Source organism: Citrus clementina, unplaced genomic scaffold (assembly GCF_000493195.1).
Source record: "Citrus clementina cultivar Clemenules unplaced genomic scaffold, Citrus_clementina_v1.0 scaffold_2, whole genome shotgun sequence".
In the NCBI taxonomy this organism is placed as follows: Eukaryota; Viridiplantae; Streptophyta; class Magnoliopsida; order Sapindales; family Rutaceae; genus Citrus; species Citrus x clementina.
The window spans coordinates 32,467,987-32,480,707 of NW_006262688.1; the positions used below are offsets into that span (position 1 = coordinate 32,467,987).

At 36.2% G+C, this 12,721-nt stretch overlaps 2 protein-coding genes across 4 annotated transcripts; both read left to right on the forward strand.

Moving 5' to 3' along the window:
- The first annotated feature begins 64 nt into the window (after positions 1-64).
- On the forward strand, positions 65-4,518 carry LOC18051779. Of its 3 annotated transcripts, XM_006449083.2 has the most exons (7): positions 65-377; positions 630-1,623; positions 1,721-1,914; positions 2,859-2,895; positions 3,372-3,439; positions 3,547-4,040; positions 4,306-4,518. In XM_006449083.2, exons 1-6 carry the CDS (start codon positions 277-279, stop codon positions 4,019-4,021), a joined length of 1,869 nt encoding a protein of 622 aa, XP_006449146.1. In that variant the 5' UTR covers positions 65-276; the 3' UTR covers positions 4,022-4,040; positions 4,306-4,518. The 3 variants fall into 3 exon arrangements, with proteins under 3 accessions (XP_006449146.1, XP_006449151.1, XP_006449152.1); XM_006449088.2 differs by having other exon boundaries at positions 3,547-4,518; XM_006449089.2 differs by having other exon boundaries at positions 283-373; positions 3,547-4,518.
- A 1,845-nt stretch (positions 4,519-6,363) lies between these two features.
- On the forward strand, positions 6,364-8,141 carry LOC18051780 (BTB/POZ domain-containing protein At3g22104). Its single transcript, XM_024190974.1, has 2 exons — positions 6,364-7,360; positions 7,698-8,141. Exons 1-2 carry the CDS (start codon positions 6,452-6,454, stop codon positions 8,139-8,141), a joined length of 1,353 nt encoding a protein of 450 aa, XP_024046742.1. The 5' UTR covers positions 6,364-6,451.
- The last annotated feature ends 4,580 nt before the right edge of the window (positions 8,142-12,721 follow it).

Genomic DNA, 12,721 nt, shown 5'->3' on the forward strand with positions numbered 1-12,721 from the left:
TTTGTATAAATTAAATTTCTCCCATATTTAAGTATATGATGTAATGACAAGCGAAAGCAAAGCCAACAAGCGAAGCGAGTGAAGTGGCAACTGGCAAGTGGTAACCTCCCGAAGTTCCCAACTTGATCTCTCATTCCCGTTGTCTCTGGGTCTGGCTCTCTCCAAACACTGCACATATTGTATCTGTCATTACCATATCATATTTCGACCAATACACATATAGAAACAAAACAGAGTGTGGAGAGCGCAATCAATACCAAAGAAGCACAAAAAATTATGTCGAAGAAGAAAGCATTCGGTGGCAACACTATGACCCTTAAAGACTTCCATGGTGGCTCTATCCCCACCGATCTTCCTCTCCCTTCTGCCCCTGGTGTGTAAGTCCCAGTTTCATTCACTCTTCTTTTTTTTTTTTTTCATTTTCTTTGTTGTTTATTCTTTAATCCTTATTATACCCAGTTTCGTTTTTCTTTCTTGTTTGATTGGAGTTGCTTTAGATCTATTCTTTTTTTTTTTCCAATTCTTTATTATGAGTATTCGTTTTAGATAGCATCGATTATTTGAGATACTAGATCTGGAGCTGGAAACTTTTAAACCCTAGCTATTTTTGTGATTGTTTTATTTAACAGAATGGTTAGGCCTATGGATCGTTCTGGTTTTGATCGACCTACATCGTGGGGGAACCCCATGGCCCGACCTGATAATCGGCCAAGGCCCAGTTCCTCCCCAGCAACGAGGCATTTTGATGATAAAACCCCATTTCTAGCTCACCCAGGGCACATTGGTCGTCATTTTGATGAGGATGAGAGAAAACCCTTGGATGGGGTCTCTGCTCCGCGTAAAACTGTTAGTGATGAGGGTTTCAATGTGGAGCTTCATCCGGAGTCTGCATCATCTGGGAGGATATCAAATTGGGTGGGTTCAGCTTCATTTTCACAAGCTTCAAGTGGGCCTGTGAATTCATATGCGGGTAGAGCAGCTGAGCAAAGTCAGATTGGGGTGAATTCACAAAATTCAGTCGGCAATAGTGGTCAGATGGGTTCTGGGTCGTATCCAAATGCTTGGACGGCAAGGAGGGACATGGCAGCAGGTATCACTGAGCCTGTGCAATCTGGATGGAATGGACAAAGTGCAGTTTCCAAGTTGGTCCATGCAAGTGCGCTTGAAAAGGTTTCCTCGGGTAGATGGCAGTCAAAGCACTCAGTTCAATATCATGCCGATGTTCAAGTCATTCAACCTCCAGAAACAGCCAATGGTTTGCGTCCTAAGAGTGATGATAACGTGTATGATGGGACAGATGCGATGGGTGGAAGGGAATTTTCTGATGCATCATTGGCAAGGCATGTTGAAAGAGGTCTTAATATTGAAGATGGTTTTCGGGGTGGTAGAAAAGAAGAACACAACCATGAAAGGACTAATTCCTCTATTCTTTTGGAAGTAAAAGAGAGGAAACCAACGTATTATGCTGGCAGGGTTCAACCTGCTTATTCTAATGGCAAATTCTGTGGACCTGAGTCTCAGCCCCTGGTGCATTCAGAAGCATCAGAGCGACCTAAGTTGAGGTTACTTCCAAGAACAAAGCCACTGGAGAATTCAGAACCCAACGGTCCAAATCCTAACGAGGTATTAATTTAAATAAAAATAAAAGGGTTTACTATTTGTTATTTTGATGTTTGTATCACATTCGTTCGCTTGAAATATGTCGTCTGGTGGAATACAGGGGAATCAGCAGTTAAGTGAATCTGCTTATGGTCATGTTGAAGCTGTTAATGGCTTGCTTGGAAGCTTGAATCCTACTAAACCTGAATTACCTGCTACTGATGGGGCGAATCATGCAGTGGATCGGCCAAAATTGAATTTAAAGCCTAGGTCACAGGCTACGGAACAACTAGTTGGGAGCATTGAAATGGAAAGGTCAGTAGTGCCCTTTGGAATTTCAGTAACGCTTCTTGCATCATCTTTTTTGTTTATAATTGACGAGTACGGAGAAGAGCTATTAAATAAATAAAAAGCTCCTTGTGATCAATATTTCTTTCACATTAAGATAGGTAAATACTCTTTTTATATGATGAATTATTTGAGCAACCGGAACTTACAGAATGGGGCATGTAGATTTGATAGGTTGATGAAATTGCACTTTCATAATAAGGTTCAAATTATCTGTTGTATTGGACATTAATTAATACCAAATGTAGAAAAGCATAACGTTTGGTTAATCATCTAGTATTTGGTTTTGTCTTAATCATTTCAACTCTCAAGTCTATTTCATTTTCGCCACTTGGGCTTGTGGCCCAGTGGTGAACCATTGCTCTTAAAGTCAAGCATGACTATGAGGGCAATGGTTCAAGTCCTCACGGACTCAAACTCCCTCAATTAATTATAATTGTGTGGAGATTGCTTATGATGTCTCAGTCCCTTGCGAAATGCGAATGGAGTAAAGACATCCCTCTCCCATGAGGGGTATTTGGCTGGGCATGTACTTCATAGAATAAAAATGTAATAATGTAAGTCCCAGGTATATATCTGATTGTAAATATCAGTGTAATGATATGTTGTTATTTGTAAATATCTTTGTGTAATACAGTAACCTGATGCTTAATCAGTTTCAAAAAAAAAAAAGTTTAATTCATTTTCATTTATAAGTACAGGGCAGAAAAGCATTATTGATGCCATTTCTCTAGAAAGGTTGACAAAAGATTTAATGTATCCCTACGCTCCTATTGATGCTATTTTATGGAAACAAAATTTTTGTAACACTTGTAACACTTGCTGTTTTGAGATTTATAAACTCTCTTATTTTACTGGATATTGTTACTTCCTGTTCGTATCTGTACTTATACTTTATATTTTTTATGCAGAAATGCATTGTTTGGTGGTGCTCGCCCAAGAGAATTGGTCAGTGTATTTGCTTTATAAGTCCTTCATGAATTCTTTACACAATTGAATATGTGTTTTGATCTACACAGCAATTTTGAGAATAAAATAATCTAAATTGTTTATTATATCTTCAATGGACATTGTCTCTTTGTTCACGTCATGATGTAATGTTTAAAAATTCCAGCTCATGTCTCACCTTTCAAAAATAAATAAGGAAGAAGAATAACCTCTAACTTCTGAGCCAGTTTTGATTGTTATTCCCAAGTCTTTCAAATCTAGGAATAAAGATTCCTATGGCATCTTAATTCTTACTTTATTTGTGTAAAGTAACAAAGGAATGAAGGGAGGTGTTGTTGGGTTGTGTGGGATGGGATTAGGATTCCTTTTCTCCCTCCATTCTGGTCAACCAAGCACAGCCTTAGAACTCTTTCTTAGCCGTTATTGGTGACTTAATGTTCTAATCCTAATGCCCTCCACCTAATAATGTCTGGCAGGTTCTGAGGGAACGAGGAATTGATGATGCTGCTATCAGCAATCATGATTCAAGTCAACATTCTGATAGGTAGTGACATCCTTTTTCAAATATTATTCTAATGCCACTCCTTTTATGTCTAATGACGATTTAAAATTTTGAATTATTTCTTATGAACCATTGATTGCTGTGAGAAGGACCAAGCAAAATATTTCCAATAGTGGAAGAGCTATTGAGCATGCAACTCCTGCTCGCCAAGGTGAAAGAACTGAAAATCTTCATCTTGATCAGAGGTTTGGAAGGAAATTTGATAGGAAGGATCAGCGGGTGGATGTTGAGAGAGCTGATATGGAGAGGCGGAACTGGCTAAATGATAATCGACGGAACAGCAGGGGGCCTGAAAGGGAGCAGCAGCAGGAGGTGAGGCATCCTTCGCCAGAGACATGGCGCAAGCCAGTGGAGCAGCCGAAACCGGCTTCTGCTGATGGTGTTGGTCCACGCTATGGAAAAGTAGCTTCAGCTGTAGAACTTGCGCACGCATTTTCAAGATCATTCTCAGATCCAAAATTAGATGATCGATATTCAGGGCAAAGGGGCCTTCCTGGCCGGAGCCAGATGCCCTTTTCCCGCTTGACGGGTCCAACCTCAAGGCCACAGATTAATGGCTACTAATTCTAAAGTGATTTTACCGGTAATTTGATCTGCACTTGGTGATAAGATTGTATGTTAGGTAGAAAGTTATCTGAGCTGCATGCAAGCTTGTGTCCTGCAGTTCTGGGAATGAAAGTTCCTCCACCTAATTTTTTGGAATTTTCTGCAAGATGAACTGCGGACAAAATCAATTGCTATCTTCTTCGGGAGCAAAGCACCCACACATGGAGCCCCAATTTATTTATTTTTCCCTACTTTCGCTCCTTTTTCATTTTTTGATAACTGTTTGGTTTCTCTTCGTATAGGAGGAGAAAGTGATCTGTTGTCACCTGGAATTGACAGTGAGGCCACTGTTGCATGACTTTACTATATGCTTTCTTGATACAAGGAGTGCTATTTTACCGATGTGCCGCATGTGCTATTGTGTTCACTGTGGTAAAAATTGAATTGAACTTGATTCTCATTTCATGGTCCCCAAACCTATCAGAAAATCAATATGAATGTACAAGTGCATCATATGTTTCTTTGTGTTTTCTGGATTAAAAATTGAATCGCACTTGATTTTCAAGTCATGGTCCTGAAAGTATCAGAAAATCTATATGAATGTGCAAGTTCTCAAGCTTCGTGTTGGCTTAAACGGTCTATTTCATCTATTTCTTTTGTGGGTTCCAGAATCCACTAAGTGGCCGTTCTTGCGGTCAAGCCACAGCGAAAATTGGCGGCATAAGTAACGGAAAAGGCAAAGCGATTTGGTCAAACAAAATTACCCCATTGTTACCAATAAATGTATTTCAATCATGAATGCTACTATTGGGTTTCAATTTTGGAGTTCTGTGACCGCTACATTTGCTCAGTGGCATTACAAAACCGATCTAAGATTCAGTGTCATATGATATTTTACAAGTTCGTGTTGGTTAGCAATTTATATGAAATTAATTCTATCTCTGTATTATTATAAAAGCACATATGGCACCTAATATTTAAAAGACAAGTGTAGCTCATATCAAATTCTATGAATTACTCGTACCGAATCTCATAACAGCACATGAGAGCAAACGAAGTTAGAATAGGTTATTTTAATCTCATTTAGGTTCTTGGAAGCCTCCGGTGTCCTTATTACTGTACTAATTTTATTTCATTTAAAAAGGCCACCTAGCTTCTTATTCCCTCCATTGTCTTTCTACTAACAAACAGTTGTCTCTATTATCATTGACTAAAGAACAGCTGATTCAAAGACACCACTTTCTGCTGCTTATCATCCCATCTCAGTCTCTCTTCATTTTTCAATATTTTCCCTTTTCGAGACACATCTGAAAAGGTTCATCTTTTCCATACACACAGCTTTTTCAGCTTCATAAAAGCTTGAACCTGAGTCCTGAAGTGGGTTTTTGTTCTTCTTTATTTTAACAATGGAAGTGTGGTGTGACCTTGTGGTCGACGTCAATGGCGAGGAGACATTCATGGTGGACAAGGTAGCGCGCATCTACTGTAATCCTCGCAACTTTTTCTATTCAAGCTGTTATACATGACATATTTACTACCAAGTGATGAATTTTCGGTTTGGTTCTTTTTCTTCCGTTTGAGTAATGACTTTTGTCCTCACAAAATGTCAACTTCATTTTTTGTCAATTTTCCTTTCCTCTTTTTTTTTTTTTTTTCCGGTGCAGCATTTATTTCCTAGTTCTTCTCAGAGATTTTACACACACACACACACACTCTTTTAGTCCTTCCTTCCACGTTGCAGGCCGAAGTAGTTTCTATTTTGGCCACCTTGACGTTCTTGCATTTAGTAGCAATCATTTTTAACTACTTTTGTTCTTCTTCTCGTGCTCATTCAATACCTACTCTGGCTTCCCATTAAATTTTTACCAATCATAAAATTATCTCTGTTTCTGTGATACATATTTGACAATTTTCTTTTGGTTTTCCAGAAGCTATTCTTTCCACTCGAGCTTTTATGGTTTCACTTTTGACAAATTGTATTGAAAGTACGACACATGACAAATTATTGCTGATAGCAGCATCTCACCATAATTTTCCTATGATTGAAAGATTCTCTTAGTATATGGTTTGATGCATTTAAATCTTCAGTTGAGTTGGTAGCTACTGAAGCATTACGTGGCTGTTGTTTATTATAGCTTTCACACCTTTATTTAGGCAGAAATTTGGATTCTCAATTTCACAAGTTCGAGACTATGTATGTATGTACATTTCATTAATCATTAAATTCCACTCCGTCCACCTTGGCAGAAAATTCTTGCATCCTTCTCAGGCAGATTCAGCAAGTTATTCAGCGGATTGAATGGTATTACAAGCAACCTGAAAGTGATATTTCACGATTTTCCTGGCGGCGCAGAGGGTTTTGAACTCATTGCAAGGTATTGCTACAGCCTTGGCAAAATTAAGATTACTGCCTCAAACATAGTGCTACTAAGCTGCGCTGCACGTTTCATGGAAATGGGTGGTGATGGCCACGGGAACCTCAATTTGATAGACCAAATTGAAAAATCTCTTGAAGAAATCAGCTATTGGACTTGGCCTGAACTCCTCGTAGCTTTAAAGCAGTGCCAAGTCTTACTTCCTACAACAGATTATTTGTTTGTACCTGAGAAAGTTTTGAGTGGCTTAGTAGAAAGAATTGCTTTGTCTTTTGTTGCAAGCCCTTATACATCTTTCTCAGGCAACTTTAACTCTACATTTCAGTTTTCTTGGGACACAGAGAGGTGTGACAGCTTGATGAATATTTGCCGTCAAAGAAGGTGGTGGTTTGAAGATCTTATGTTTTTGAATGTTGATTTCGTTGACAAGGTGAGTAAGATGATGATAACGCAGAACTTTGAGCATGATCTGATTTGTAAGTTTCTGTTGCATTATCGAAAATCAAGATTTTGTAGTGCCTCACAAGTTGAGAAGTGCAAAATGACAGAGGTTGTGATCAATCTGCTTTCTTTGCTTGATAGGAGCACTCCTTCTTGCAAGAGTTTATTCAATATATTTCATGTGGCTTTAAGCTTGAAAATAAGCAGAATTTACAGAAAGAAGTTAGAGAGTCTAATAGGTTCACAGCTAGATCAAGCAACTGTGGACTATCTGCTTGTTCCATCTCCATGTGGGAAGGACTATATGTATGATGTAAGTTTGGTTCTGAGGCTTGTTAAAGTATTTTTGTTTGAGAATAGAAGCTGGTTGTCCATGAGTAGATTGAACAAAGTTGCAGGATTAGTAGACTCATACCTTGCAGAAGTATCCCCAGATTCCCACTTAAAGCCTATTAAGTTTGTGGCATTACTAAAGGTGCTGCCAGATTTCACAAGACAATCTCATGATGGACTCTACCACACCATGGACATGTACCTTCAGGTACCTTCAGGCATCCTTAAATGCAGAATCATTTGCTTTTGCATTGAATACACTGCACATTTACTTATTTAAGCTTACAGAATTCATTCTAGTGGGAACATGTGCTTCAGTTGCTTCTTGTGCCTGAGCCATTAACTAGCAGTCAGGTTGTTTAAGTTCCAAAATTTTGATTATATTCATTTTGATTTTTGAATATATTGATAAAAATATATCAAAATTTAAATAGTTGTTTGATTTGCAAGTCGGGAAAGGAAGAAAAAAGGATCTTATGTATGACATTACAATCTATCTATCTTGCAAGCTTGATATGCTAGTTGCTGACTTAGGTTATTTGCAGGTCCATGCTGGACTATGTGAAGAAGAAAAGTTGAGAGTCTTTAGTACACTGAATTATGAGAAACTTTCAGCTGATGCTTTGAAACATTTAGCTCAGAACTCAAGGTTTCCATCAAGATTAGCAGTCATATCATTCATTAACCAGCAGTCCATGCTCAAATGTTTACACCCGAGAACACACCGGATTGTAAGCTCCAGTAACTCTCTGGACGCTAAGGTTTATAAAGCTAAGAAAGCTCATGCTGCAAAAATCATTCAATATGCCAAAAAGAATAATATTACAACAACAACTGAGAAGTTTGAAGCACAATTTCGAGGAATGCAATGGAAGGTGATGGAATTGGAGAAGATCTGCAGCATAATGCAGACTGAGATGGGAAATATGTCGCAAAGAAGATTACCTTGGGTAGGCAACACTAGATATCTACCGGGACTCTGTTCTTAAGGAGAAATCTTAATTATCCCTTTAATTTAAAATTTAAATTTTATATATTATTTTCTTTGTATTGTGTCTCAACATGGGTTGTATATATAGTATGTAAAGTAATAAAATGAAAGTAAGAAATAGTCTTATGTGTTTAGCTGCATTAATTTCATATGTTGTCACTTGGAATGAATTCATCTTATCCAAAAGCCATCACGATTCGTAATTTCATAGATGAACATTCAACATGATCTTCATAGTAAAAGCTATCAATAAGTTGATGGTAAATTTGCAAGGGTGGGGCACTGTCCAAGGGCAAATACATGAATCCACCAGCCACGTACATATCACACTAAAAAACATTAAACATTGCAGATCTGATCGGTCACGTTTGTAATGTAATGACTAATGAACTCACTGGAGGAAATCGAGACATGTCATTTGCAGAAACCGAGGACATTAAATGGGCAATAAGATGTTTCTAAAGAATATTCGTACTGGGCTTTAATCACGGCCGACTGCTTCAGCGAGCTATGCGGCTGAGAGCACGCGCAGTTGCAGGGCTCAACTAAATGTGAGCAAAATTTAATCTTAGAGCCTCAGTTAATGGAGCTAGCGTTGCGTAAACCAACACATTTCTAGTTTTCTGCAACACCCATATCTTCATGTCAAAGCTCACGCAAACCAACAAAAAGTTCCCACATTGATATCGAGCGAAAGGTTAACAACAATTATCAAAATGATTAACAATGCATGGGTTATGGGTCAAAACTTGGTGAAAATTTAAAAGCAAGACATGTTTCATTGGATACTGGGGTGCCATTAATTGCCCATGGTTTACAATGCGAACCTCAAATGATTCCACCATGCTGCGTGGACCAACATACTTGACATTGAAATTGCATCTTTTCTTCGATTGTAATGCAAACATTTTTGTTATTAGTGATGTTATATTATTATTAGTTCCCCAATTTGTTGGAACAAGTGACGATTAATGAATGAGTGACAGAAAAAAAGTCAAAAACCTTTCTCTTGGGATGTTTCATTACTCGATTTAAATCTTTTGTTTCAGTAAATGTGGTCACTGAGGAATCGCATGGAGCACGTGCGGAATTTCTCTGCTGAAACGAGCCTGAAAAATCCCTGGGCCATCTCTTTCCAAACTTTATTGGACTGGGCCGCAAATTCGTTTGCGTTCGTTGCTAAGAAGATTTATTTTTTTATTTATTTATTTATGTTTCTACACACTAGAAAAGTAAAATGGATCGTGCAATGGTAGTTTCCTACCTCAACCTTTTCTTTTTTAATACCTTAGCAAATGTCAAATTTTATTTATCGCCTTACACTCTCTTTGTTTATGAAATATTAATAAATATTATGATGTTTTCTATTTACATACACGTAGGGGTGTCAAAAAAGCCCGCCCGGACCGGACCCGGCCCGGACCCGGCCAATCCGGTCCGGGCAAAACCCGGACCGCATGCATATAAAAACCGGATCCGGGTTTGAAATTCTCAAACCCGGACATTTCCGGTCCCGGGTCCGGGTTCAACACAAAAAACCCGGAACCCGGACCGGACCCGGTTTTTTAATAAATTTTAAAAAAAAATATTATATATAAATATATAATTATGAATTTATGATATATTGGATGTTATTTAAATTTATTGTGTAATTATTGTGTTGTTGAATTTAATTAATTTATTTTATATATAGATTGAATGAGTTTAAGTTAGAAATTGGATAAATTTAGGTATTAAAAAGTAGATTGAAATAATTTTTATTTATCATTTGTGCAAAATTTGTATTGTTAATGTGTTATATATTTGTATTTGACTATTTTCTTTTTTAAAATTTGAAATTGAATGAGTTTATTTGATTATTTTCTTTTTAAAAATTTGTATTGTTAGAGAAATTAAAAAAAAAATTGAAGAAAAAAATTGAAAAAAAATTAAATTTATCACATGCGGGTTTAAAAAGCCCGGATCAAAACCCGGACCCGGAAGGTGCCGGGCTCAAGCCCGGACCGCACCCGGAAAAACCGGGTTTTAACCCGGGTCCGGGTTTGCATTTCTCTCATCCGGTCCGGTCCCGGGCAACACCAAAACCCGGACCGGACCCGGATTTTGCCAAGCCTAGTTCAAATCAACACTTGCACTCTTTTTTTATTTACAATTCTTTTATAGGTATTAAAGTATTTTTTTTTTTTGTTTAAATCTATCACACATTAATAAGTTGAAGAGTGCTATTACAAGAAACATCTTATATCATATTATTTAATTCAACACCCTTGATTGGTATAGTTTGTGGTTGCTATTAAATTATGTTAGGAAATTGATGGGTGAAGCAGGGCCACAATTAAAATAAAATTGGAAGAAAATAAAGAATAAACACAAAAGAGGACGTCAGGAAATTACGTGGTTCGGCTTTTAGTCTACGTCAACGGGTGAAGACAGAAGGAAAATATTTCACTAGTAAAATGAAGATTACAAGTATTGTAATATTTTGACTCACTACCCATAACTCTAATACACCCAATCTCTCAAATCCTTAAAATAAGAGTTTAAAACTCTAACACTCTCAACTCTCAATTCTTTTCACAAATGAATTAGAGAACTCTAAGATTTTTTGAATGAATGAAACGAAATGAGGAGCTCCCTTTTATAGCCAAATATTGGCTATTAAAATAATAATTTTTTTTCTTCCATTTTGGTGTGCCAACCAACATTTGCAGATTCTTCTTTCTTTTTTGTCAAAGTTTCCTTTTCTTTTTCTTTCCTTGGGCGGCACCTCCTTGGACTTCAATTTGGGTGCCCAATTTGAAAAATGTTCATGGTTTGGCACCGCCCAACCATGACTTTGACAAATTATATGTTATATATAAAATAAAAATAATAATAATAATAGTTTCGATGTTATTTTTACTATATGTTTAATTATTATTTTTTAATTTATTTTTTATACTAAACTTCAAGAAATAGTGAAGAAATACATAGAGATTAAGGAATATTACATCTTCAGTGTTAGCAATGACTAAACTGCCTCGCTTGTGGCAACTTTTTATTTTCAGTTCGGACTCATTCTTGTATTTTGCATTTAAAATTTTACTCCAAAACTAATTCATAAGTTTTTTTTTTTTAGTTCCTCCAACACTTCTTTATAAGCAATTTATTTTTTCTCTTTATAAATAAAATATGAGAATTTTCAAAATAAACAACAATGACTGAATTCATTTGATATATTAATACTAGCCAAATTACTAAAGATGCGTGGCCTTTGTCAAGAAAAATGACGACTTTTTTGACAGGGTTCTAGATGATTTGCTACTGAAAATACTCAATCAATTTTCTTTTGAATTAGCTTTCAGAATTTAGATGATTTATTGGAGAGGAAGAGAGAGGTAGATATAGTGTCATTGATCCTGTTGGAGAAAGATCCACACTATAAAAAATTGTCTTTGTTAAAAAAATCTTTTTTTCTTTTTCTTTTTTTTTTAGGGATAAAATTATTGCCAAAGAAACTTAAATTAAAAACAAAAAAATCTCTTACTCAGAAATTTCCTTTTGATGCATATGAATATGTCAATGTTGACACATAGGGAAGAAGAAAAAGAGGAAAAAAACCGCAAAGAATAAGTGTTAAATGAAATTTAACAAAGATTTAGATATAAAAAATTATTTAATATTTATAAAATAATTATAAATATGATTTTTTTTTTCTTTCTTTTCTTTGATTGAGTATGAGATTCTTGGTATGTGCAAGGGGTTACTAAAGGCAAGGCTCATGCCTACTATACTGAAGTTATAACCAGCTGGTAGCTGTACTGCATGGGAAAAAGGATCTAAAAATAAATATAAAGTGTTTAACGTAATTTAACATTTATTATGGTATCGAAGATAAAAGTGGAGTGCGGTATACAACCATTGAAATAATAACAAGTTTATTGGATTACTATGACATTTGCTTCAAGTTATTCATAAATAAAAGCTATATATGGTAATAGGATATGACTTGAAAACTCTTCCCGTCCTATTCAAGGGAATAGGTTGAAAGAGCAATGATTGATCTGTTATATATATCCTTGTTCTCTATCTAGGTCTTGAACACTATGCCCATCTCCATGCTAATACATACAATGGGAATATCTCACAAGGTTCAACAACATGAATTCACTTGTTGCTTCTTTCTTGCTTCAAATAAGAGAGAATCTTTATTAGCTTCGTGTAGTTTTACCTTCTTCCACATTTGTCTCATCAAATCCTTTATATGCATATGGATTTACTTGGATCTTTTCTTTTCTTTTTTCAAGATAATACCTTCTACTTAATCAACTTAGTAAATTTAGATAAATTTATTGAACACATCCTAATATTTATTTGTTTGATATTTTTGAATAAAGGTCCAGCTATGTTCCAAACTTTTGACTCCCACGTGATGCATGGCTCAACTATATTCCAAACTTGGGTCTTCCATGCGAAGGCTACTTGCATTCATTTCTATTTCAAAAAGTTCTCACTGTTGTGGATCAAATAGGAAAGTATCCAGACATGCATGCAAATAATATAAACGATATAAAGATAAAGGGGACAAATGATAATAAT